Below are 21,345 nucleotides of genomic sequence, written 5' to 3'. Positions count from 1 at the left end.
CCTTGTGCATCACCTTAAACTGGCATTGAGGTAAAACTAGACAAAGAGGAATTGGAATGGGTTGAGTTTTTTTTTTTTTTCTTCACTTCAATGCCAGTATAACTTAACAAACTACCACCTCAACTAATATACATACACCATTATGAGTTCACATATTTTTATCTAACGCTTTTCTAATTAAAGGGCTCTCACTAAAAAGAAATCAAATGTATAATCAAACCTATACTCTAAAATTAAGTGGGAACGTTTTATTTAAAAACCTTGATTGGAACTATTACTGTATCTAGTCAAGCAGAAGTAAATAAATATAGCTGTAGATAATCACAGCAATGATGCATGAAACTCAAAAAAAAAAAAAAAAAAAACTTTTATTTGAGGTCAAACATGCTGATATAAACTCACATTCAAACATACAGCAATGTGGACAAACTAGCCTCTGATTAGTGTTTGCACTGAACATTGCCTGGCTATTGCACATTGTCATTTTTGGAAAAGTGAACACCTTCAACACATTTGAGCTCATTTCTACTCCAGCACTTGTAAGCAAACACACTTTATAGTTATTCTTCACAGCATCATTGGTATTATTGAATATCAAAACACCAATTTTGTAGAAATGAATCAACATCACCCAAGTGGATTTGTGTTAGATGATTTATCTTCAGTAAATCTGGCCCTTATGTTTTGGGTCAACAAGCAAACTGTTCATCTCTTCAGAATTTACAACCATTTTCACAAAAATTTACAATCCAAAACGTGAGACGCAAGTGTCTGAAATGAGCAATGAAGCCATGACTGACTAAGGCACAGGTGGTGAAGTTAGCTTTGAAACTGCCATCAAGTGTGGGATAGAGTTGCCTGAGCATTTGTCTGTGGTTGAACCGGTAGATCTTTGTTTTCTGAGAGGTGGGGTGTTAGTTTGCTACTTTCCACAGCACCTACAAACTCAAGTCACACTGCTTTCAATAAGACAGGTTAAGTGCAAGTGAACCGTCTCCGAGGACCTGGACTTGGACTTCCGGCTGTGTGTGGAGGGCAGTCAAACTCCTGAGGGTCTTTGTTTTGGTGGTTTATGTCTGTATCATGAACACACCCCTGTGTTTCCACTTCCTGTTTGTGGGTTCAGCTGCTGCAGAAGCTCCATGTAGAGCTCCACACGGCTGAGGAGGGGGGCATTTTTCTCGGCACGGAGCAGCTTGGAGTACACATTCTTATACAACTTCAACTGCTCGTCGTCCTTATTGCTGTAATGCACACAAACCAGCAAACGAGTTGGCCAGAGAGCAATTAATATAGTGTTGTTTAAGTACTGTTTAATTTTCCACTTTCCAAAACTAAAACTGAAAGAGCATTCTGAAAATGTAAAGAAATTTAAAAGATAAATATGCACACATCAGTATCAGATTCTCCCTCACCTTGGTTTGCGCTTCATGGCCGTCATCAGTTTGACCAGCTGCAGCAGCAGGAAGGACAAACTTGGCTCAAACACACCAATCAATTTCATTACTTCCTGGAGGTTCAATCCTGAGGAGGAGGGACTTTCTGGCGCTTCAGGGTTCTCTGTTGGCTCGGCTGGGTCTGATTTTTTCAGCTACATGCAGAGAAGTGATGTGTAGAGATGGAGAGGATGGCTTAATATGGGTGATCACGATAGGGCTAACTGTGAAGCTACACAGGACTGAACTAGCAGAAAAGAGTGTTTCATATCTTCACTAGATTAAATGTTTCTTCAAAGGAATCCTGTCGAAGAAACCCACCTGTGTCTGTTCTTCCAGCAGTTCCTTATGAATGATCTGGAAGGCGTAGCAAGTCTCGGTCATGATCTCCAGAGCTCCAGTCAGGGTCTTCAGTTTAGCCCCACTGCTGCTCTGACCTGTGGTAACACAAGAAGCAACAGTGATGCTAGAGGCAACGGATGAAAAAGCTGCAAAGATGAACCATACATACAAGAGCCAATGCTCTCCAATTCAGTCCTCTTACATCAAAACTGAATATTGTCATTAAATGTTCTGGTAGCATGTACCTGTGGCACTAGATATAAATCTTTTTTCCTCTTTATGCTCATGTGAATTAGCTAACTTGACTTTTGATTCCATCATTATTATGGAGCTTGATGTCACCGACAGTTTCTCACCCGCCATGGTAAACTCAGCAAACGCCACCCTCTCCAGCAGGGTGCGCAGCAGCTCACAGGGTGCATCCTTGAGACTGAGGAATAAACGCACAGCTTTGCTGTAATGCAGCTCTGCCAGGCTCCGATGTTGCTTCCTCAAATGTTCATCCCCCACCTGGTGCATAAATAGTCCCAAAAACTTAGAGAAACATCCTTCAGTGTATATTATACTTCCCTATTGCACAACACAGACATTATGTGTATAATACAGGCATCCATAGATTATTTCATTCTCAGTCAAAGTGTAGTTCTTAAAAAAAAAACAAACATCTCTTTTTTCCAGATGACGTTAACAACATATGAATTAAGGCAAAACATATTCAGACATAAGAAATACATTTCTATGTCATTGTGCAGTATATCTCAGTGTTTTCCCACCTGGTTACGGAAGCAGCTGTGGTACATGGAGGCCAGGCGGTGGTGGATGGTGGCGGCTCTGTACTGGTAGAGTGGCTGGCGAGCTGACTCTGTCTGCAGGTCACAGTACTTCAGAGACTTCATCATGGCCTCAGTGACTTCACGCTCAATCTGGAAACACACAGCACATGGATGATGTAATTTTGATCACAACAAATAAAAGTCCAGTTGATATTTACTTAATGATGCAAAACAACTCATGCAGCATACAGTGATCACTGGATTGACTGTAGCTTTGGAGTACTATGCATATCAGCAGGGGCCTACCAAGACCAACACAAACCACTGAAAATGTGTTGATTATTTATTACTAAGTGTGCATCAGCAGTTCAGAAGTCACTGACACAATTAATCGCACAGCAAAATTTGTTATCGTGACAGGCCTGGTCACAGAAGTTTTCCCAATTTCTGAAAAGTTGATTGTTGAAGATAACATGGTTACTGTGCCACCTGCTTCAATAAGAGAGTGGAAAAGTGCAAGTGAAAGACACCCAAGCTGAATTTCATTCAGCGTGTTTGCTCACTCCCATGCCCAGAAGCTTTACATTGCACAACAAACTGCAGACCCGCAGACCATGTGCAAAGTCACCTGCTCCTGGGCCTTCCTCGACAGTGGGGCATAATCCTGCAGCAGAGTGGCCAGGGTGAAATAGGTGGTGGACAGCTCCCAATTCACACTGTCCCACACTGCTGGGTGGCTCTCTCTGCTCGCCAGCGACTTCATCGCCCTCAGGTAGTAGTCTATGGCCTGGGGTAATAAGAACACATAAACTGTCAATTACAAAGAGTGCAGATTTACTAAGGGATAAATAGAGATACAGAAATGGAGGAAAACAGACCAAAAAAAGTTTGCAGTTTTTCTTTAAGTTTGAATACTCAGTGCAGATTTAAGGACAAAAAGGGTTGGTTGAGGCACCTTATTGTAGTAGAGGGCCTCCTCTGGAGAGAACTCCCCTCTGCTCTGGTCGGCAGAGACGGCACAGTGTGCCTGGGCGCAGATCCTCATCAGCCTCCCAGTGTTACACAGCAGCAAGGCCGTGTTGGTGTTGTCCGCAATGGCCTCAAAGTCCTTCATGCCCTTCTCAAAGAAAGCAAAACTCTTCTTCCACATCTCCTGCTCAGCCACAGACACCGACCTCTTCGCTGCAGAGGGAGATAAGGAAGCGTGGATGCAAATGGAGCAAATGGTGTAATCAATTTTTAAGAAGTCATTTGGGGGGGCATTTTGCTTTGACAGGGACAGTAGAGTGAGACAGGAAAGGCAGAGGAAAGGGAGGGGATGACACACAGCAAATGGCTCTGGCAGGAATTGAACCCGCTGCAGCAAGGACACAGCCCCTGTAGGTGGTAAGCACTCCACCAGGGGAGCCACTGGGGTACCCTGAGGAAGTCTTTTTACTACACTGCATCAAGTTTGTTGGCCAACAAAATTATGACCAAAGTACAGAGAGATTGTGACCTCCTGATCTGACCCTTCCACACAATGCTAAGCATCTGATTTTTGGATTTGGTGAGAAGCAAATTAAAAAGGAATAAAATCTAAAAATTACAAGTCATCTAAAAAGAGTAACATTTTGTGTTTTACTCTGCACAACTATATTGGCTAATAAAACACATACCTTCTTTGTCAGCCTGCAAGGCTGCAGCCTGGTTCATATAGTAGACCCCCATCTCATTGCGGATGTTCCCCAGTCTTTTGAGCACCTGAGCCAGCTGGTCTGGCCCCTGGTCTTTCACAGCCCCGGAAATGAGCAGATCATACGCTGCCTCGTAGCACTTACTGCTGACAAACAGCTGGTACTCTGGGTCCATGGCCAGGTCTGTTGCCATGTTAAAGGCTGATGGGTTGAAAGAGAAGTGGAGTCGTGGCAAAACAATTGAGAGACATACAGGACAGAGACTTTAGCGACTGCTTAAGAACAAGCTCAAAGCTTTCACAGAATTATGCCAAAGGTTCCACTTCAACACTAAATAGTGGGAAAATTGCCCACTATTAGAAATGAATGTGAGCAATATATGAATTATTGAGTGGCATTAGAAAACAATTTTATACATTTTATTGGCTTGTTTAACATCTAACATGATTTATCTCCGATTACAGTGTTCATTTACTTCAACATCTCCCTTAAATATTAGAGGAAAATGAGCCAGCCTTGATACAGGCATTAAAGGGAGATCTGTATGCAAGTGTGTTCTAGGTCGACCTGTAGTGAGCGACTGACCCTGGCAGCTGCTCTCTCGGTGAAGGCTGTGCAGGATCTCCTGGTCCTCTTTGGTCTGGTAGCTGTATTCCTCCAGGTATGCTGCTCTGTTGCTGGCATTCTGGGCCAACATCAGCTGGATGTCCCCACACAAAGACAGGCACTGGCTGTGAAACAGTAGCACCCGTGGGTGCAACGTAGTGCTCACTGAACAATAGGCATCTGCAGAGATTAAAGGAGAGAGGAGAAAAGAGAGAGAGAAAAGTGGAGTGAAGTGGATTGGCTGTTTTAATAAACAGCAATAACAAACCACTGTAATAAAAGCAACAAAAATTCTGTTTTTTACTTAATAATCATCACCATCATGAAAATTAAATGTTATTGTTTATCCAAGCAATATCATGTAGTTCAAGTAGCAGCATGACAGTTTTTTTTCAGTCTGTGCATTAATATTAAACAAACATCTGTGTTGGTCAAAGGTTTGCACATTTATTGAGATTTTTCAGGGCTTTGAACTCAGCCACTCACAAGTGAAGACCATCTGTTCTATGAAAAATGGCTAGATACATCAGAAATTCTGAGTCTTTATGTTAAGTCAATATTAGTAGCGTGGACGCTATATTTATAGTTGCTTACATCAAAAACCTCCTGTGACAACAGACCCAGCAGGTCAGCCACATGAAAATCTCCAAGAAGACAAGTCCGGTGAAAAAATGAAATCACTGACCAACACTGACAAATACGACTACACTTCCCAGTAAAAACATGCTCACCATGACACTGCAGAGCCAGCCTGATGTAGCGCAAAGCTCGCCCGTACTTCAGCAAGTTGGTGGCTGCATCAGACAGGACATAGTAGGCCTTAGAGGCCTTCAGGAAGAGCTGTAGTTTCATGCGGTGCTGCCAGGAGCCAGGGATCATCCCTGAGCGGGTCGGGTGCTTCTGGTCCTCTTGGACTGGTCCCACTTGAGACCCACGCAGGTTCAGAGAAAACAGGGAGAAAGAAAGATGGAAGGTTGTAGGAATTCATAATTTTGTACATTTGTGTGCTTGATATAGCAAATATGTGAGACAAACTGGACTTAAATCACATGTACGCCATTCTGCTAGATATAACTCATCAATTTCCTATTTTGCTGTATTATATCAAACATCATATTAACTAAGCATGGCAGAGTGCCAAAGAGAAGGCACTAGTAGAGAGGGTACCAATGCTGACCTCTGTCCAGAAGGAGGGCGATGCCTTTCTCAGCAGCACAGGCTCCGCTCGCACTTCTGTCCTCATATTTGAGAGGAATAGGTGTGTTGGGGTCTGCAGCTGGAAGATCACTCTCCTTCTTGATGCTGCCATCCACTGCTTTCAATCCCTGTCCGTTACATTGCAACCGTTTATTCATACAAAGACAACCTGCTTATGTGGTGCCTTCACATTATCAGCACTGCATGTGCATACATCAAAAATATCATGCTCACTCACTTTTAGCACACAGCTCAGGACGTGTCTGCATCTCTCCTCTTTATCTTGAGACACGGGGAAAACATAACTTGGCTGTAGAGACAAAAACAAAAAAGACTTGTAATAAAAACACAAAACCATAAATTATAGATTTTGTGGTTTGGTTTCCTTATATTTTTGATTTTTTTTTTTTCACTTTTTCACTTTTCACCCTATATGGGGAAGAGTAGGGCTGACCAACATGGCAGAAAATAATCATATTGGAATATTTTTCACAGATAATGTTGCTGAACAAACTATTAAAAATAACAATAATGGGATTTTTGCTGGGGTCTGTACCAAACAAAAATGCGTCTTATGTCTGGAGAATATGATTTGTAGGCTAAGGCATGTCTATAGCACCACAACACTGTCATACATTAAAAAAATGCAGTTTCTGTGATTTGGATATTGAAACTGACCATGCTGTGATTTTAATAAAACTGCAGTTAACTGGTCAGCCCTGGAGGAAACAGGAGCCCCATGTTGAGAGCAGCACTCACTCTGATCTGGTGGGTGGACCTGTATTTCTCGGGCACAGACAGCTCTCCTACAGAGCGGATCACAGCCACAGCTTTACTGTCATCCTGCGGGTCGGAGCAGGTGCTATGAGAGCCGTTGTCATCGCTATCCTCCTGCAGTTCTTCCTCTTCCTCCCCCTCTTCGTCGCTGTAGCTGTCCTCTGAGCCGCCGGCCCGGAGCGACTCCCCTCCATCTTCTTCGGGCTCATCTAGCTGGAACAGCTCTGACAGCATGTAGTGGGCCGAGGCGATGATCTGAACAGACAGGAGATTGACAGTTGGGCTGCCGTCGAGTTCAATCAAATTTACACTACAGTATGTGACATAGTCTAACAGTTGAGTCTCCTGCATCTGAGATCAAGTGTGAAGGGAATGTATCCTGTGTTTACGTTTTACTTCACCACTGTCTCAATATATAATAAATATAACAGAAGTGAGTGGACTAGCTTATCCTTTTGAAGAAAAAACATTTAAAATATGTCACTATTTGAAAAGTACTTGTCTAAGGACTAATTGCAAGTCAAATGCTGAGCAAGTTGGGAATATACATACCTAGAAAGTTTAGGAAGTTAAGTTTTCAACCCGTCAATAACTTTACCTGGGGATGCCTCTCTTCATCCAGCAGTTTGACACAGTTTAAGAGCAGAGTTCTGATTGTCCCATAGTGCTTCCTGTTCTGCCTGGCCTTCAGCATCATGTTGCTGGCCACTCTGCACAAGCAAAACAGAATAGAAACGGGCAGTGTAGCAATAACTCTTAATTTTATACAGCTAACTTAAATAACCAGCAATGACGTGGAAGGTAAGAAACTATTCTTTTAGAAATAGGTCAGAGAAGTAAATCGATGAAACATCTTGCAACAGAAACAACAAACTGACTATAAACTGGTTACCTGCCAAAGAAAAAAAATGACAGACTTGCCAGCCACAGCCATAATTTGTCAGTATTTTTTATTATGGTTGGGTATTAGCACTGATATTCCAATTTGATTTGATATCTATTTCACTCCAAATCAATTCATTTAGCATATTTCATTTATTACACTAATTTTGCAGCTTACAAATGGCTTTGCTTTTGTCTAATTCTTCTTTACCATCATGGTTTCTAAAAGAAAAATCCATTAAGACATCTGGTTTTAGGTTTACTGGTGCTGGCGCAGGGGGAGCTCCCACCATCGTTTGTTCATTCAGTCATTCACATCATATAATTTGGTCAATCTGGTGACTTTCCCTAAGCTAGTAGTTCAAGAGAAAACCACTGCAGATCGGAGGTGCAGATAGAAATGGTAACATTAAAGATTAAATGACTGATATTGGGATTTTCAGAATCAAATCAGATTATTCAAATAAAGATCAAGAAAACTGATATTTCTATTCCTTCAAGGGATCTAACTCTACCTCCAGTCCAACTACAAAAAGACAAATTTAACCGGTTAACTTCAATGTAATCAAATATTACACACATATGCCATGGGTTTTCCATTTCTTCCTATAAGTCTACAGCAGACAGGCCCTGCTACACTGTGCATCTCTCTCCAAGATACGTACTTGTAGAGCAGCACAGCCACAGGAAGGGTGAAAGGATTCTGACATTTCTCCTCTTCAGCCTCCTCACACAGCGTGGTGAGATCATACAGCTTCACAATGTCACTGCCACTGGCTGAGGGACAAGGAAGCAGCCAACAAGAGGGCCAATGAGGACAGATAAGTGGACAGCACACTTACATACATACGTACAGGTTAAAAAGAAAACATGCTTCTGTCATTAAAATCAGTAACTAATCACTTATGTCTGACCTTTGAAGAGCCAGTATGTGTGACCCTCTTTGGTACAGTTGGACTTGAGGAAGGAGAGGATGTTTTGAGCGATGTCTTTCACCACCCTGGTGGAGAAAGTGGAGTTCTCCAGGTCAGGGATGTCTTCTGTTTTTATCATCTCATATTTCTGCAGAACAAGCCACAGAGAGAACACTGAAGGAGTGTAATGACATACATGTATCTCTTTAATATGAATACTGAATTAATGACATCTAAAAAAAAAATGCAACAGCACAGTATATACTGCACAAAAGCCGAGAGCAATTTACCTGAACAATGCCGTTGACGTGAAAGCACATGACAAGCTCTGGAACGTTGCACATGAGATTGTCCAGCCAGTAGTCGATACCTGTCAGGATGTTGATTGGCTTATTGTTGTCCCTGAAAGATAAACAGAAACAGACAATGTTCTATGCTAAATTAAGGAAGAACAATACTGTGCCACCAATCTCAAATACCAAGGGTTGATAAAGGGCTAACAAATTAAAAAATAAACAGTTGGAAAGAACAATTTCTGCTGGCCAAAATGGTATGCACTCATCAGAGAAATAGAGATAAAAACAGTAAAACAACAACAGCAATCCAACCTGAGCCGTAGGCTGACAGCAGGGTAGCGACCACCTCCAAAAATCGGCATGTTGGACCCAACCAGCATGTGAATATCCTCAAACGTCCACATGATGTTCCGCACAAAGTCGTTCCTTAAACCCTGCTTGGCAAACAAGATCAGAGAACATGTAAATCAAATCAATCAAATCAAATCCTTTATTTAACCAGATAAGCATCATTGAGATTTAAAACCTCTAAATAACCTGATATCAATGTTTGTTTGTTTGTTTTTTTGACTCATACAACAAAATATATTTTTTCCATGTTGGATATCTCCTGGTGCAATAAATGATGTGAGATGATCTCTGACCTCTAGGATTGTGTCAAGTTACATGGTTGAACTACCTGACTGTTTTCACCCTCGTTGAACAGCGTCGGGAGATTTTGCTCTTTGGGGACGGAGGTCACCTGGCCGAGAGCAAACTTGCTGTCCACAGAAACACTTTCCTGCAGATACAGCAGGAGAACTGCTGTCAGTTCAAGTAGCACTAAACAACATGGTAAACCTATCAGCCAGTCTGACCTGACAAAATAACTGGTATTTCTTTATTTACTGTTTCTTGTTTTCTAATACATTTCACCTTAGTAATATGGAAAATGCCAAAAAAAAAAAAAAAAAAAAAAAAAAACTCCTGGCTAATAACATGGATAATTTCTTATAAATTCAGACATGATGACCTGCAGATTCCTTCAGGCTTGGCTGCAGTTTTGAAGGCTGCCATAACTGTCCAAAAGTGAGTTACCTCTTTGGGAGCAGTTGATTCCTCTGAGTCAGACGGTGTGTTAGTGAAGGTGGCCGGCCAGGAGGGACTGAACTCCTCTGCTTCACCCTCCTCCTCCCCTTCATTCAGGCTGTCCGGTACAGCCTCTGCAGCACCATCACCGTTTATACTGGAGGACACCCAGTGATTAATCAGTAAATACCATCTTTCAAAAAAAGTGAATCCTAACTCCTATGCTAAACCCTGCCCATGTTTTTTCCATCATGCAACTAATGAGGTGACCTCACCTGTAGTAGAGGAACTTTGACAGGATTGCTTTTTGGTACCAGTGTTCTTTGCTCTTCTTTTTCCTCTGCCACTTCTGGTCTATCAGCCTTTGGTAAAACTCTTTTAACCATGTCCAATCCCCTGTCTGCAGCAACACAAACAGAAAGCAGAGCACACATTTACTTAAAATACATACATAAAAATCAAGTGATAGTTCATTTGCCTTCATCCTAAACAGCACATGTATACAGAAACAAGATATGAAATTGATGATAAGTTCAGTATTACATGCAAAAAGCAAATCTAGAGTCTTGTCACAAGTTTTGCATATGTGAACACTTAGGAAAGAACGTCTACACAGTGAGGGGCAATCCTTGGTTTGAACCACTCTGGGGAAAAGTCCTGCTGTACCTGAGAGGACCTCATGAAGAGCTCCTGAATGTCCAGCTCATCCAAAAGCAGGGTCCTCCCCACGCGGTGAACAGCCATACTGACATGGGACTTGCTGTAGGGGATTTTCAGAAGCTTCTTGATGTTCTGGATGGCAGAAAAAAAAACAAGTTAATGTCAGCTCTGTGTACACATTTCAGAAACAAACAACATATCTTTGCTTTTAAACGGCTCCACAAACCTCTGAGTCTGACACCACGTCAACATCATCCCCGATGGAATCAATGAAGTCATACGCCATCCCAAAACTACAAAAAGAGGAGAAAAGGTACTTAATCACCATGTACATATTTTGCAAATGGTGACATCTATGTTTTAGATATTTAGGCATTACACAAGAGTTGATCACCATTTACAAAGCAGCTTATATCCGATTAACCTCCTTTAACTCAAAACAGTTTAAAACACAGGAAGGAGCAGGAAACCCAAGATGTGAGTGCCATAAACACACAGAGTAATCCCCACTAAAGCCTAGTTTGCACATTGGAAGATGATTAACGCTGACATGCTTTGTAAGTCCATTTTACACACAACCATGGAACAGAAAACCCATTACTGTGTGTAAATTTGAAACTTTTTGAAAAAAATCATTTTATAGATTACTACTGCATTACATGAAAAGTGAACAAACTTATGCAATATTGCAGAGGGAACCGTCACAAAATTATGCTTTGCTTATGTTTTTCCCACTGCTAATGTGTCATGAAAGGTGGTTTAATGGTTAGAAAGACTGGCATCTGCCTTGCCGATATGTCCTTGAGCAAGGCACAGTTCTGTATCTGACACTGTTGAGCCAGACACCGCTGTGGGAGATGAAAATTTCTTTATGGGGTTCAAAGGAAATCATGTCTTCATGCTTAACAATCACATATCTGCTTATGTTTATCATGAAAATCATCTGACCACTTTTATTCCATTTTCTATATTCATGTATATTCTATGTTCACATTTTGTTAGGAGAGCATCTACCAGCTGACTATGCCTCATCGTGTGCAGAAAACAGAAACACTCCCAGGCTATACTGTCCTCACCACACTCTGTTTTGTCTCTAGTAGCGGTGAATCTGCTGTGTTTGGCAAACCGAGGTCCTCACATAAAGGATAGAGCTGAAGTGTTCATTTTAACCCATTACACTCACCGCCTTGTATCTAATGACTTAATAAGGAGACAGGAAGGCCTTTTCTGCTCAGCAACAGCACTAACCATTCAGAATTAAACAAAGCCAGATGATGTGTAATGAAATGTTACCAGGGAGTATAAAGAAGGAGGACTCTCCCCATATTCTTTGAATTAGCACTGTTGGTGCACTGCTTTTTCCAGATTGCAATGGCACGTTGATTGTGATGATGTTTATCCTGCTGTACCTGGAAAAAGGCTTGCTCTTGCTGCTGGAGCCCAGCACGGTGGTGCCCGCGCTGCCAAGCTGAGGGTTTTCTCGGAGCCAGTTGGCAGGCGGCAGCTTCAGGTCCGTCTTCTCCTGCAGCAGGGCGTAGCTGGTGGGAGGCGGGGCGGCCGAGTACTTGACCACAGCACTGCTCTTCACCTCGTTGCTGCTCGAACAGGCCTCCAGTTCCTTCAAGAAAACAAAGGTTTGGCACAGTTTCATCAACAACGCTGATAAGCTCCAGTTAAAATGTATGGGACAGGGTTTCAAATCACACGTGAGCCAAAGTGTGGAGGGTTTTGGTGTTGCCAGGTCTGACACTTAGTTGTGTTTGAGTTTTATTGCCAGAAGATAGCTTCATTCTCTGATTACAATGTAACTTGTTGTTTTATGACAGCCAGCATCACAGATATGCTTTGCCTCAGTGGACTCACATGTCTGCTGTTCTCTCCACCACAGGTAGACACACACACTTCTTCCCTTACATAATCCAAGGGGACCCCGGTTTCTCCGTCCCCAGGTGGCGTGCTCATGTCGGACATGGTCCCCCTCGGCCAGGCGGACTCTAACAAGGAGACAACCCGCGGACGGCTCGGCGAACTCCCGCTAATAAACAAAACATGTCAACACAGGTGGCTGAGCTTGGTAACGTCGCTAGTCTGCTGTCCTCACAAGCTAGCTGTGCGAACCAGGCTGAGTCAGAGATGTGGGGAAAACACGCTTCCCCGCATCACACTCACACCACCTGAACCTCGCTGGAAATGCTGCTGTGCTCGTTGTTTGTGTCAGCGTTCACAAGGTTTATCCGCAACTCAACAAGTCCGCAGCTTCCCGTCTCATCTTGTGCTCATCTCCAGCCAGCCGCTGCTGTCAGACCTCACGACAGCGCTGCACAAAAAGCAAGAGGCAAACAACTTCCGGGTTACGAGCAAAATAAAGTTGTTCTTATTGCGTTCCACATTTTTTTTCATGACCTCCATGAGATTGATTAAATTATGTTAAATGTTAAATTATTAGCCTAATACATTTTGGAACGATATTGGTTAATATTAGAAAAATAATTTGTGCGATCTGTTGACGAAAGTTCATGACCCGGAAGTACGAATGTTGACAGGTCCCGTTTCTACAAGAGTCCAGTCTATTCTATTCTAGTCTAGTCTATTCTATTCTTATTCAACATTGCAAATGTATTGATACTGAGTCCAGTGTGGTCTCTGAAGCAACTTTACTACTGAACTGTTGCAACGACTTTCAACCCCATTAATTTAATGGGAGTTATGAAAATGTGTTTAATTCTAAAAAAGAAAAAGAAAAAGAAAAAGAAAGAAAGAAAAGAAAAGAAAAAGAAAAAGAAAAAGAAAAAGAAAAGAAAGAAAATAGGTGCAATTCTACAAGACGCGATCTGATTTTATATTATTTTGTATATCATATTATATTATGAAAACATTAACTGGCATGAATGAGGCTCGAGAGACTTGAGAATTCCGTTGTTGTTGTTGTTGTTGTTGTTTGTATTACAGTGATAGTATTCCAGACAGCCTCGTGTTATGTCTGCTCTGCTGTCTTTTACTCAGAGACAGACCTTTATTGTAGAGGGTTAACATGCCGCCTGTCTGCTGACACACAGGAGGAGCTGGTGTGTGTGTGTGTGTGTGTGTGTGCGGCGCTCACTTCATGCTCAGTATTCTCTGATTTATGAATCAAAATAACAAGAACTTGAGTGGAAGACGCGGGGAAAGTTTGATTTTCGATCAAGTGCAACATTTGAACCAGTTTGAGGCAACAACAAGACAAAAAACGTGCACGACCATAATGGGAAACTGGAAAAATCACGTGCGCGACAGACTGCTGCAGAGGGACAAAACTCAGAAAGACCCATACACTGGAGTCTTCACACGCTGTAAGAGCCTTGTTTTGTTTTGTTTTTAATGCTGGTGATAATCAGACTGGGGTGACTTGAGTGAATCACTCTGTGAAATCTGTTTTTTTAGTGTCTCAGTTGGCAGAACGCTTTGAAATCCGCAAACACATTTTGGATGAGATCCAGTCTAAAAGGTTAGAAATGTAGAATTTATTTAACCGATGCACATCCTGACTCCCTGTATCTCCAAAGGCTGATGTTAAAAGTACTTTCTTTAACCCAGATATGTCTGTGCTTTTCAGTTTAGAGGGAACTGGGGCTGAAGGGGATAACAACAGCAGACTCCTTCAGCTCCAGTTAAGAGAGAGTGAACACCTGGCAGGAAAGGTGAGTTAGTAGACCAACTGTGTAAGAAATATTAGGGGCACCTCTTATAATTTAACCCTTATTTCTACAGGTTGGTCACGCTGAGATCTCAAGATCGACATCATTTATGATTTTACAGATTTTACAGTGGAAATAAAGGAGGAAATTGTGTTAGTCAGAAGGGAAAGGATGTATATTGTTTCATATAGTGGGCCCAGTGGTTGTCAGATTTGACCTTTGAACAAGTGTGATCCCATTATCCAACATGTACTGATTCACCATCTATTGTTTTCCCCTCAGCTGTCTCAGACCGTGTCTGATCTGACCTGTGTGTTGTATTTGAAGGAGGCTGAACTGCAGCACTGGCAGTCACAGTAAGTTGGTGAAACAGTAAACAACCACTTTTAAATACAAAGGGAAAGTAAGTCCACATAGAAATGTTTACAGGTGAGTGTCAAGGGGCCAACTATTACAATTGTTTCTGAATAACAAAAGTCAGTGAAGTGCAGCACTGGGAATCTGAGTGAATGGACAGCTCGGCAGTTAGTTATGAAGTCAAAAGAGCACAAGCCTCTTCTCTGTGCTCTCCATGGGATAATGAAGTATTCTCAATTCACTGGCAAACGAGTGTTGGCTTGAATTGGATGGTTCGGTCACACTACACCCACCTCTTCACCTGCCGCTAAACAACTACCAGTAATCGCTTTTCAAGAGGAGTTTTTCAGTGCTGGCTAAAATAACTAAAGACAAGAAGTGTCCCTGGTGTCTTTGAAATTGCGGCAACAAAAAAGCTTTGCAGTAATGTTTTAATGAAAATGGCCTCTGGCTGGGCCTGGAATTTTAGTAGGCCAAAGTGAAATCTTACATGAACTTGTAATATAGACTTGTGTTGTGAGCATTCAGACTGCTAGACATACAGGACGAGTTATCTGTTGGCCTTCATATGGAGAAAAATCTTGCACCAGTCAGTCTTCTTAAGTCTGTCATTTGGGTTTGAATTTTTTTCTGTGTCCTGTCACTATCTTACTCTTTCACATGTTGAATGACCTCAGTCACACTGCTGCACACAAGCCAAAATATCATACAGATTAATTTAATGTAGCATTAAATTAAAGTATATTTAAAGGAATAGTTCACCCAAAATGAAAATTTATAACAATATTCCAAATTGTATTTGAAGGCAGCATCCATCTTGTTACTGTAGTGACAAGTAAGGTGCAGGACAGGTCAAGAAAACTAGAATTGAGGACCCAGAGTTCAGATGTCTGCCCTCAAAACACTCATTGTGCTTTGTAGAGGAATTTTATGCTCATAATTTTTTTATTTTATTTATTTATTTATTTATTTTAAAATCCAAAGAACAATCCCGGTTCACTCCAGCTCACTTCTGTCTCAGCTAACATGACGTTGAGTAGATAATGACAACAGTCTGTTTTTTAGGGTGAACTGTTCCTTTAATTCCATCCATCATAGCTGGGTCATGGCTTGAAGCTAGATTTTAAAGGAGTGTGTATAAAGGCTGGGTTGGGTAACTGTACAGTGCTTGTGCAGTGCTAAACAATAATTCAAAGTAAAACCACCATTTCATTCAATGTGTGTTTCAGGGTCTCCCGCTACCGTCAAGAGGCTCTTAGTCTTGCAAAAGGGAGTAAAACTTTGAAGGCCACCCTGTCAGAATGTGAATTCACAATAGAAAGCCAATCCAAGGAGTTGGCAGCCCTGCGTACAGAGCAGAGACAGCTGAGTGAAATGTTGGCGGAGGCCTGGAGAGAGAAAGAGGAGCTCCTTCAGCGATGGATGGAGGAGAAACAGGAGGAGGCAGACCGCGTGAATAAGTACAACGACACACAGGAAAGGTAAGACATGTGTACACTCTGTTTTTTGGAAAATGCAATATCTGTTCCTTTTTATAGCTCAAAAATATTTAATTCACCTTGGGTGATACATTACAGATGTGAGTCATGAATTTGTCTTGCAAATGTCACTTTTAACCACTAGGTGGCAGTGTCTGGCCAGACGGCTGAACAAGCACCTCCGTAGGGAAAAGAGGAAACATTATGTTCCCACAGTGACACAGAACGGTACAACAGAAATGTCTCCATCAGCCACTCGAAGTAAGAGTCATCATTATTTGGTAAATGTTAGAACATAATGGAGTGTAGAGTCAAATGACTTGAGAAGCCATCTGACATGTGGATGGCACGTTGCAGCATGTAGGGCAGCACTAGTCCACTGTCTCTCTGGAGCCTGGTGCACAGCACAGCACCCAGTGGATGATTATTTCAACCATGAGGAACTTTGACCGTCAGCCTTCTTTTTGTGGTCACACATAGATTAACATAAAACAATTGCATCACAGTAAACCAGTCAGTTTTAAAATTGTATCAAAAGATGGCATCATTCTTAAAGATTACTAACTATAATCGCCCTCTATGTGCCACATAAGCATAAAGCCATTTTGTATGTTGCCTATTTCGAAATTGTTTAATGCAGTGTTTTTGTCATGTTCATCTTGTCCTCAGGGAACAATAATAAAGCAGATATGCACCAGGGACGGTCAGACAACTGTATCCCAACTATGGCAAAGGTCTAATGTCGCCATGGTTTCCTGGAAACAACAGAGCTCAGCATAAGGATTACCTCTCTGCCAGTTTCGTCACTGCTTCACACTTGAAAATGTAAAACCAGCTAAAAAAAAAAAAAAACCCATCATTCCCAGCGTATAGGAATTCAAGGGTTCCTTCATTTATATGCATATATAATCAAACATGTTCAGTGAGTGCATACAAATCTGTTTTGTTTTAGTGTTTATATTGAATGTTGTTGCCTTTTCAAAAATGCACTATTTTTTTTTTTTTTTTTTTTAAAGCAGTTTCAGATGAAATCCTGTTTCCCCTGACCAAGAAACTTCTAAAATCTTTCCAAAGAGGAAACTTTAGCATCAGCCTTTAAACTGGCACATCACAGGGAAGCCTCCACTCAGACTGACCGGGGTTAATTTAGGAGCTGGTGCTGTCAGGGTCCACTGTTGTGACTGTTCTGCCTCTGTCCAATGTCTGTACTGCATTCACTCACTCAGTTTTACTAACACACCTAAGCTACATTCATTTGCAAAATCATTAAATAGTATTTTTATCCCAAGCCATAGTAAACATAATCATAAAACTGAAAAATATAGCCCTAAAGGTTTTTTTTTTTTTTTTACTTATTTTAAAATCACTATTAAATGATTAATATTTCTCATTAAAATGTAAGAGAATACAGAATACTAATTATGTCATGATTGTGTGAATTAAGGTGTAAAGTTGTTTTATGTTTATTAAAGTGTTGTTGGAAATAAAGAAGCTGATGTAATAGTCACTTCTCTGAAGTATTGTCCCTGTTCGTCTTTTATTTTCTGTGAGTGATCGCGCCTTTAGTCACTTTAACATCACCATGGTAGCAAACAAAGTGACAGGGCTGCTCATTGTAGATTTCAAACACTTGATCACAATGTGCAGTACATCCAAATTAGCTCATTAGCTTCAATCTGTTCCCACTTGCAAAGTTGCTGAGTTCCTCAACAAAGGCTTTCGTCATTATTGATGGGGAAAAAGTGTCCATATTCCACAATAAGACAGAAAAAAATATATTTCACTGTAAAGATTTTTATTGTCATTTGTTTTTGTACAATTATGTACTATGTATTATGTACTGAGGATTACAACTCATCCATTTTTGTGATTTGTATTTGTTTAAACACAGTCTAATTAGCAGACTAATACAACACCAAACATAAGACAGGTTTTCTTGTACACTTCGACTTCTAATTCCAAATCTCCATGGTAAATGAGATCAGGTTTCAGATTTGTTTGTATGCAGCTTGTTTCCATAGTCACCAGTGTTTGCATGGAGGTGTAATTGAGAAATACTCAGGTGACTCAACATTAAAATCTCCAACTCTGTTAAAAATGGTAAAAGGTGGCAAGCAGTATTCTTCAGTGAGCAACGATGGCAAATGGGTAAGGAAATTTCTGTCAGACCTCATGTTAACATCATTTAAATCTGGCCATATAATTAACTCTCTTTTATTCAGTTTGCTCACACAGGCTCACCAGAAGATAATGCAGGAAACCGTGAGACTTCTACAAGCACAGGGACCATGCTGACTCAGATTGAATCATCATTGCCCCAGGCTTTGAACTTCAAGCGCTATCCAAAGTGGAAATCTCAGCAGGTGCATCTGTAGATAGCACTGCGCTCTGCAGTCTGTTATACTTTCATGCTTCTTTCATTTTCCCTCATCATGGTACATTCATTACTCAGGGATTAGCCTTTTAACGACTTCATTGGACTTCTCTGCCGATTACACATCAGCAAAGAAGAAGAAAAAAAAGACACTATGCATTTTAGCCCATTTTGCTGCATTTGTTTGTGTATTCCACAATACACTGTCCTCCTAATCTGACTCTTTTCTTTCATCTCTGAGTTTCCCCACAGAAATCCAGAGAGTATCCACTCTCAGCCCACGACAACAGACGTGCATTACAAGACAGCATTGCTATCTTTACTCATGTGAGTATGAGGAGGAGTGTGAGGGTGTTATCAAAATCTTTGGATCCAGTGGATACATTCTCCTGTTGGTACTGCAGGGTGTGGGACGCAGGAAGTGTCTTGACGACCGGAGACAGCACAACTCCCACTTCTGCCTGTGCCACGACGAAGCTGGCAGCGGCACCGGAGAGGCCGGGGGGAACGTCACGGCCTACCAGACTGATTATGTGGCCAAGCAGGGTGTTGATGTTGCAACAGGCAACAAGCGCTTCCCCCACAACCATCAGCAGAGGTCTGCAGCTGCAGCCCGGGCAAGGGAGTAGTTCTTGTGGTTTGGACGGTACGACTCTTGGGGCTCCAACAACATCTCAGCACCCTGCCGTCCCTCAAGATCTCCCTGCCCTGGAAAGCAATAGGTGATATAGATGATTACTGAAATAGATATGACATATGAGAGAGAGCAAAATAAAACTTCATCAAATATCGAATCAATTATCATTATTATTACTGATGATTTTTTAATGTGTTTATTTATTTTATAAGTTAAGGGATTTCATAAATCCTTTAGGGATGGTTTGCAGGAATCTAACAGCTGTATTTTCCATATAGTTTCACATATTTATTGCATTAGATGGTGGTTTTCACCTGCTTTTTTCTGCACTGGAAATCCAATTATAACAGAAACCAGACTGTTCAGACTGTTAGACGTTTTCCTGGCCGAAAAACAACATTAACAAAAACAGGAGGGATTAAAGTGCTTGCGGAAGTGCCCAAATTGGTAATATAAAGTCATGGGAGAGGCATGGAGCTTGTGGGTGAGGGCTTGTGAGCACTGCTTGTTCACAGCTTTGTCAGCAGAGGGCAGCAGCTCTGCGTGGAGTATCCACAGGCTAGAAGATGCACCGAGTTGCTCTTTGGCCAAGTTATCAAACGTAATGATAGCAACTCAAACTCCCTGTGTAATGGGCAATGCTATAGCAGAGGCAATTTGAAGGAAAATGACGAGGGGTGGGGGGCTGCTATTTTTATTTAATGCATATCAACATGAAGACGTCAAATTAGAGCGTGTGAAATAAATTAAGCTTGATTTGAGTCATAAGTGTAAGGGTTGAGTTTCAGCTCCGGGGATGGAAGGGATGAATATGTGTGCCACAGCCATACACACAAGACAGGAGGAAGTGCAGGGAGTGAATAAGGGAGAATACTGTTGAGAGGAAAAACACTTAAGGGAAGAGTGTCCCCAACCACTTTCTTCAACAGCTAATGTTCTCTCCAGAGGATGGTCAGGCCAGCTGCTTTCTTTCACTAAGTACTCACCAGGGAGGTGAGTTTTTCTCCCAATCTTTCTTTCAGCTGTAGTAATTAGCTGATGCATATGCACAGCTGACCTTGTAAGACTTTGTTTCAATTTAAAAGTGAAGTAGACAGACTAGCGCTTTTATACAGCGAGAGGGAAGGGCTGAGAGGCATCCATCTGGAAGCCACCGCCACCCCTTCATTTGCTACTTTTGAGTGCGTCGCACAGTGTTGCCAAGACGTGATCCCTTGATGCAGGTGCGCCGAGCTGCAGAGTCAGGGATTTGTTATGACAGCACCTTTGATAAAACAGGGAAAAAACAGGTGCAGACATGAGAAAGAAAAGGTGCTTAAACCCTTGCTTTTAGATGTTGTTGATCCAGAAGCCTTTAGAGGCAATAATAACAGTCCTTACAGGTTAAGGTCATCCCTAAATGAATCTACATCACTTTGAAGAGGCGGAGTGTTGGTGCTGAGGGTGAGAAAGGAGCGTTTGTTAATAATAAAAAAAAAGCACCTGTGTTTCTCTGTTTGACAGTTGGTCTGTGCGGTCTGGTCTGGTCGTCTGCCACCTCTGCGTCTGTGGGTGCACTTTGCAGACTATAGTCTTTCCTTTGGACTTGCCACAACTTGAATAGCAACTCCTGCACACCCAGCAGGGCTTCATAATCAGAAACTCTCATTAGCTCTTTCAGAATGGTGTTAAGCTTTTAATACTTCACAGGGGAGTAAGTCTTAGGGGAGTGCACTGAAATATGAGTGTCAATCACTGCACCGAGTGTGCGTGTGTGTGTGTGTGTGTGTGTGTGTGTGCGAGAGAGAGAGAGAGAGAGAGAGAGAGAGAGAGAGGGAGAGAGAGAGTGTGTCTTGTTTGTGTGCGTGCACGTTTGTCCGTGTGTGTCTGCGAGTGTTATATTATGTGGAAGCAAACCCACCAGTGTATGTAAACACAATTGCCTGCTGGAATATCAAACCTTCTCCCAAGGACAAAAGACACATCTCAGTAAACAAGCTTTCAACCACCAAAGCCCTTCGCTTCATGAATATTAAATCAGACACTTTGAATCCTGCCTCTTTGGTGTTGGGGGGCCCTAGTCTGGATTCTTACCATTTGCTGTGATTTATTCGCAGGTGCATGTGTCTCTTTGATGTGTTGAGTTGAGAGGTTTTGCACCTGTTTGAGTAAAAAATGCTTTGAAAACAAGAGGTGGATTTGCCAGACAGCCAAAATAA

The 21,345-nt window shown here is 41.8% G+C and overlaps 3 protein-coding genes across 4 annotated transcripts; 2 read left to right on the top strand and 1 right to left on the bottom strand.

The window, feature by feature from the left end:
• Positions 1 to 350: 350 nt before the first annotated feature.
• Positions 351 to 12,938, bottom strand: edrf1 (erythroid differentiation regulatory factor 1). 2 transcript variants are annotated; one of them, XM_030070921.1, is made up of 25 exons: positions 12,491 to 12,938; positions 12,037 to 12,245; positions 10,854 to 10,920; positions 10,634 to 10,759; positions 10,243 to 10,367; positions 9,977 to 10,124; positions 9,579 to 9,680; positions 9,212 to 9,333; positions 8,894 to 9,005; positions 8,604 to 8,751; positions 8,355 to 8,466; positions 7,406 to 7,517; positions 6,790 to 7,062; positions 6,269 to 6,340; positions 6,011 to 6,158; positions 5,565 to 5,756; positions 4,813 to 5,013; positions 4,210 to 4,428; positions 3,507 to 3,733; positions 3,180 to 3,338; positions 2,552 to 2,701; positions 2,135 to 2,288; positions 1,758 to 1,873; positions 1,416 to 1,591; positions 351 to 1,244 (listed from the first exon to the last, which is right to left on the bottom strand). In XM_030070921.1, the coding sequence occupies exons 1-25, from the start codon at positions 12,596 to 12,598 to the stop codon at positions 1,082 to 1,084; spliced, it is 3,741 nt and encodes a 1,246-aa protein (XP_029926781.1). In that variant the 5' UTR covers positions 12,599 to 12,938; the 3' UTR covers positions 351 to 1,081. The 2 variants fall into 2 exon arrangements, with proteins under 2 accessions (XP_029926781.1, XP_029926782.1); XM_030070922.1 differs by having other exon boundaries at positions 12,542 to 12,938.
• A 456-nt stretch (positions 12,939 to 13,394) lies between these two features.
• On the top strand, positions 13,395 to 17,060 carry LOC115372673 (autophagy-related protein 16-1). Its single transcript, XM_030070739.1, has 7 exons — positions 13,395 to 13,956; positions 14,048 to 14,111; positions 14,220 to 14,304; positions 14,584 to 14,657; positions 15,888 to 16,139; positions 16,282 to 16,397; positions 16,806 to 17,060. Exons 1-7 carry the CDS (start codon positions 13,752 to 13,754, stop codon positions 16,874 to 16,876), a joined length of 867 nt encoding a protein of 288 aa, XP_029926599.1. The 5' UTR covers positions 13,395 to 13,751; the 3' UTR covers positions 16,877 to 17,060.
• Positions 17,061 to 18,233: 1,173 nt separating this feature from the next.
• tex36 (testis expressed 36) lies at positions 18,234 to 19,139 on the top strand. The gene is made up of 4 exons (XM_030071207.1): positions 18,234 to 18,294; positions 18,354 to 18,499; positions 18,763 to 18,837; positions 18,915 to 19,139. The coding sequence occupies exons 1-4, from the start codon at positions 18,234 to 18,236 to the stop codon at positions 19,137 to 19,139; spliced, it is 507 nt and encodes a 168-aa protein (XP_029927067.1).
• The last annotated feature ends 2,206 nt before the right edge of the window (positions 19,140 to 21,345 follow it).

This window comes from Myripristis murdjan, chromosome 15 (genome assembly GCF_902150065.1).
Source record: "Myripristis murdjan chromosome 15, fMyrMur1.1, whole genome shotgun sequence".
In the NCBI taxonomy this organism is placed as follows: Eukaryota; Metazoa; Chordata; class Actinopteri; order Holocentriformes; family Holocentridae; genus Myripristis; species Myripristis murdjan.
This window is presented reverse-complemented; position numbering and strand designations above follow the sequence as displayed.

Coding starts and splice junctions, on each gene's coding strand:
- edrf1 (XM_030070921.1), bottom strand. CDS start 12,598: ATGTCCGACATGAGCACGCCACCTGGGGACGGAGAAACCGGGGTCCCC. Junction 9,006..9,211: donor GCTGTCAGCCTACGGCTCAG/GTTGGATTGCTG, acceptor TTTATCTTTCAG/GGACAACAATAAGCCAATCA. Junction 1,245..1,415: donor GCCATGAAGCGCAAACCAAG/GTGAGGGAGAAT, acceptor TGTGCATTACAG/CAATAAGGACGACGAGCAGT.
- tex36 (XM_030071207.1), top strand. CDS start 18,234: ATGGTAAAAGGTGGCAAGCAGTATTCTTCAGTGAGCAACGATGGCAAA. Junction 18,295..18,353: donor TGGCAAATGGGTAAGGAAAT/TTCTGTCAGACC, acceptor AACTCTCTTTTA/TTCAGTTTGCTCACACAGGC. Junction 18,500..18,762: donor CAAAGTGGAAATCTCAGCAG/GTGCATCTGTAG, acceptor GTTTCCCCACAG/AAATCCAGAGAGTATCCACT.
- LOC115372673 (XM_030070739.1), top strand. CDS start 13,752: ATGAATCAAAATAACAAGAACTTGAGTGGAAGACGCGGGGAAAGTTTG. Junction 14,112..14,219: donor GATGAGATCCAGTCTAAAAG/GTTAGAAATGTA, acceptor TGTGCTTTTCAG/TTTAGAGGGAACTGGGGCTG. Junction 16,398..16,805: donor GTCTCCATCAGCCACTCGAA/GTAAGAGTCATC, acceptor TCTTGTCCTCAG/GGAACAATAATAAAGCAGAT.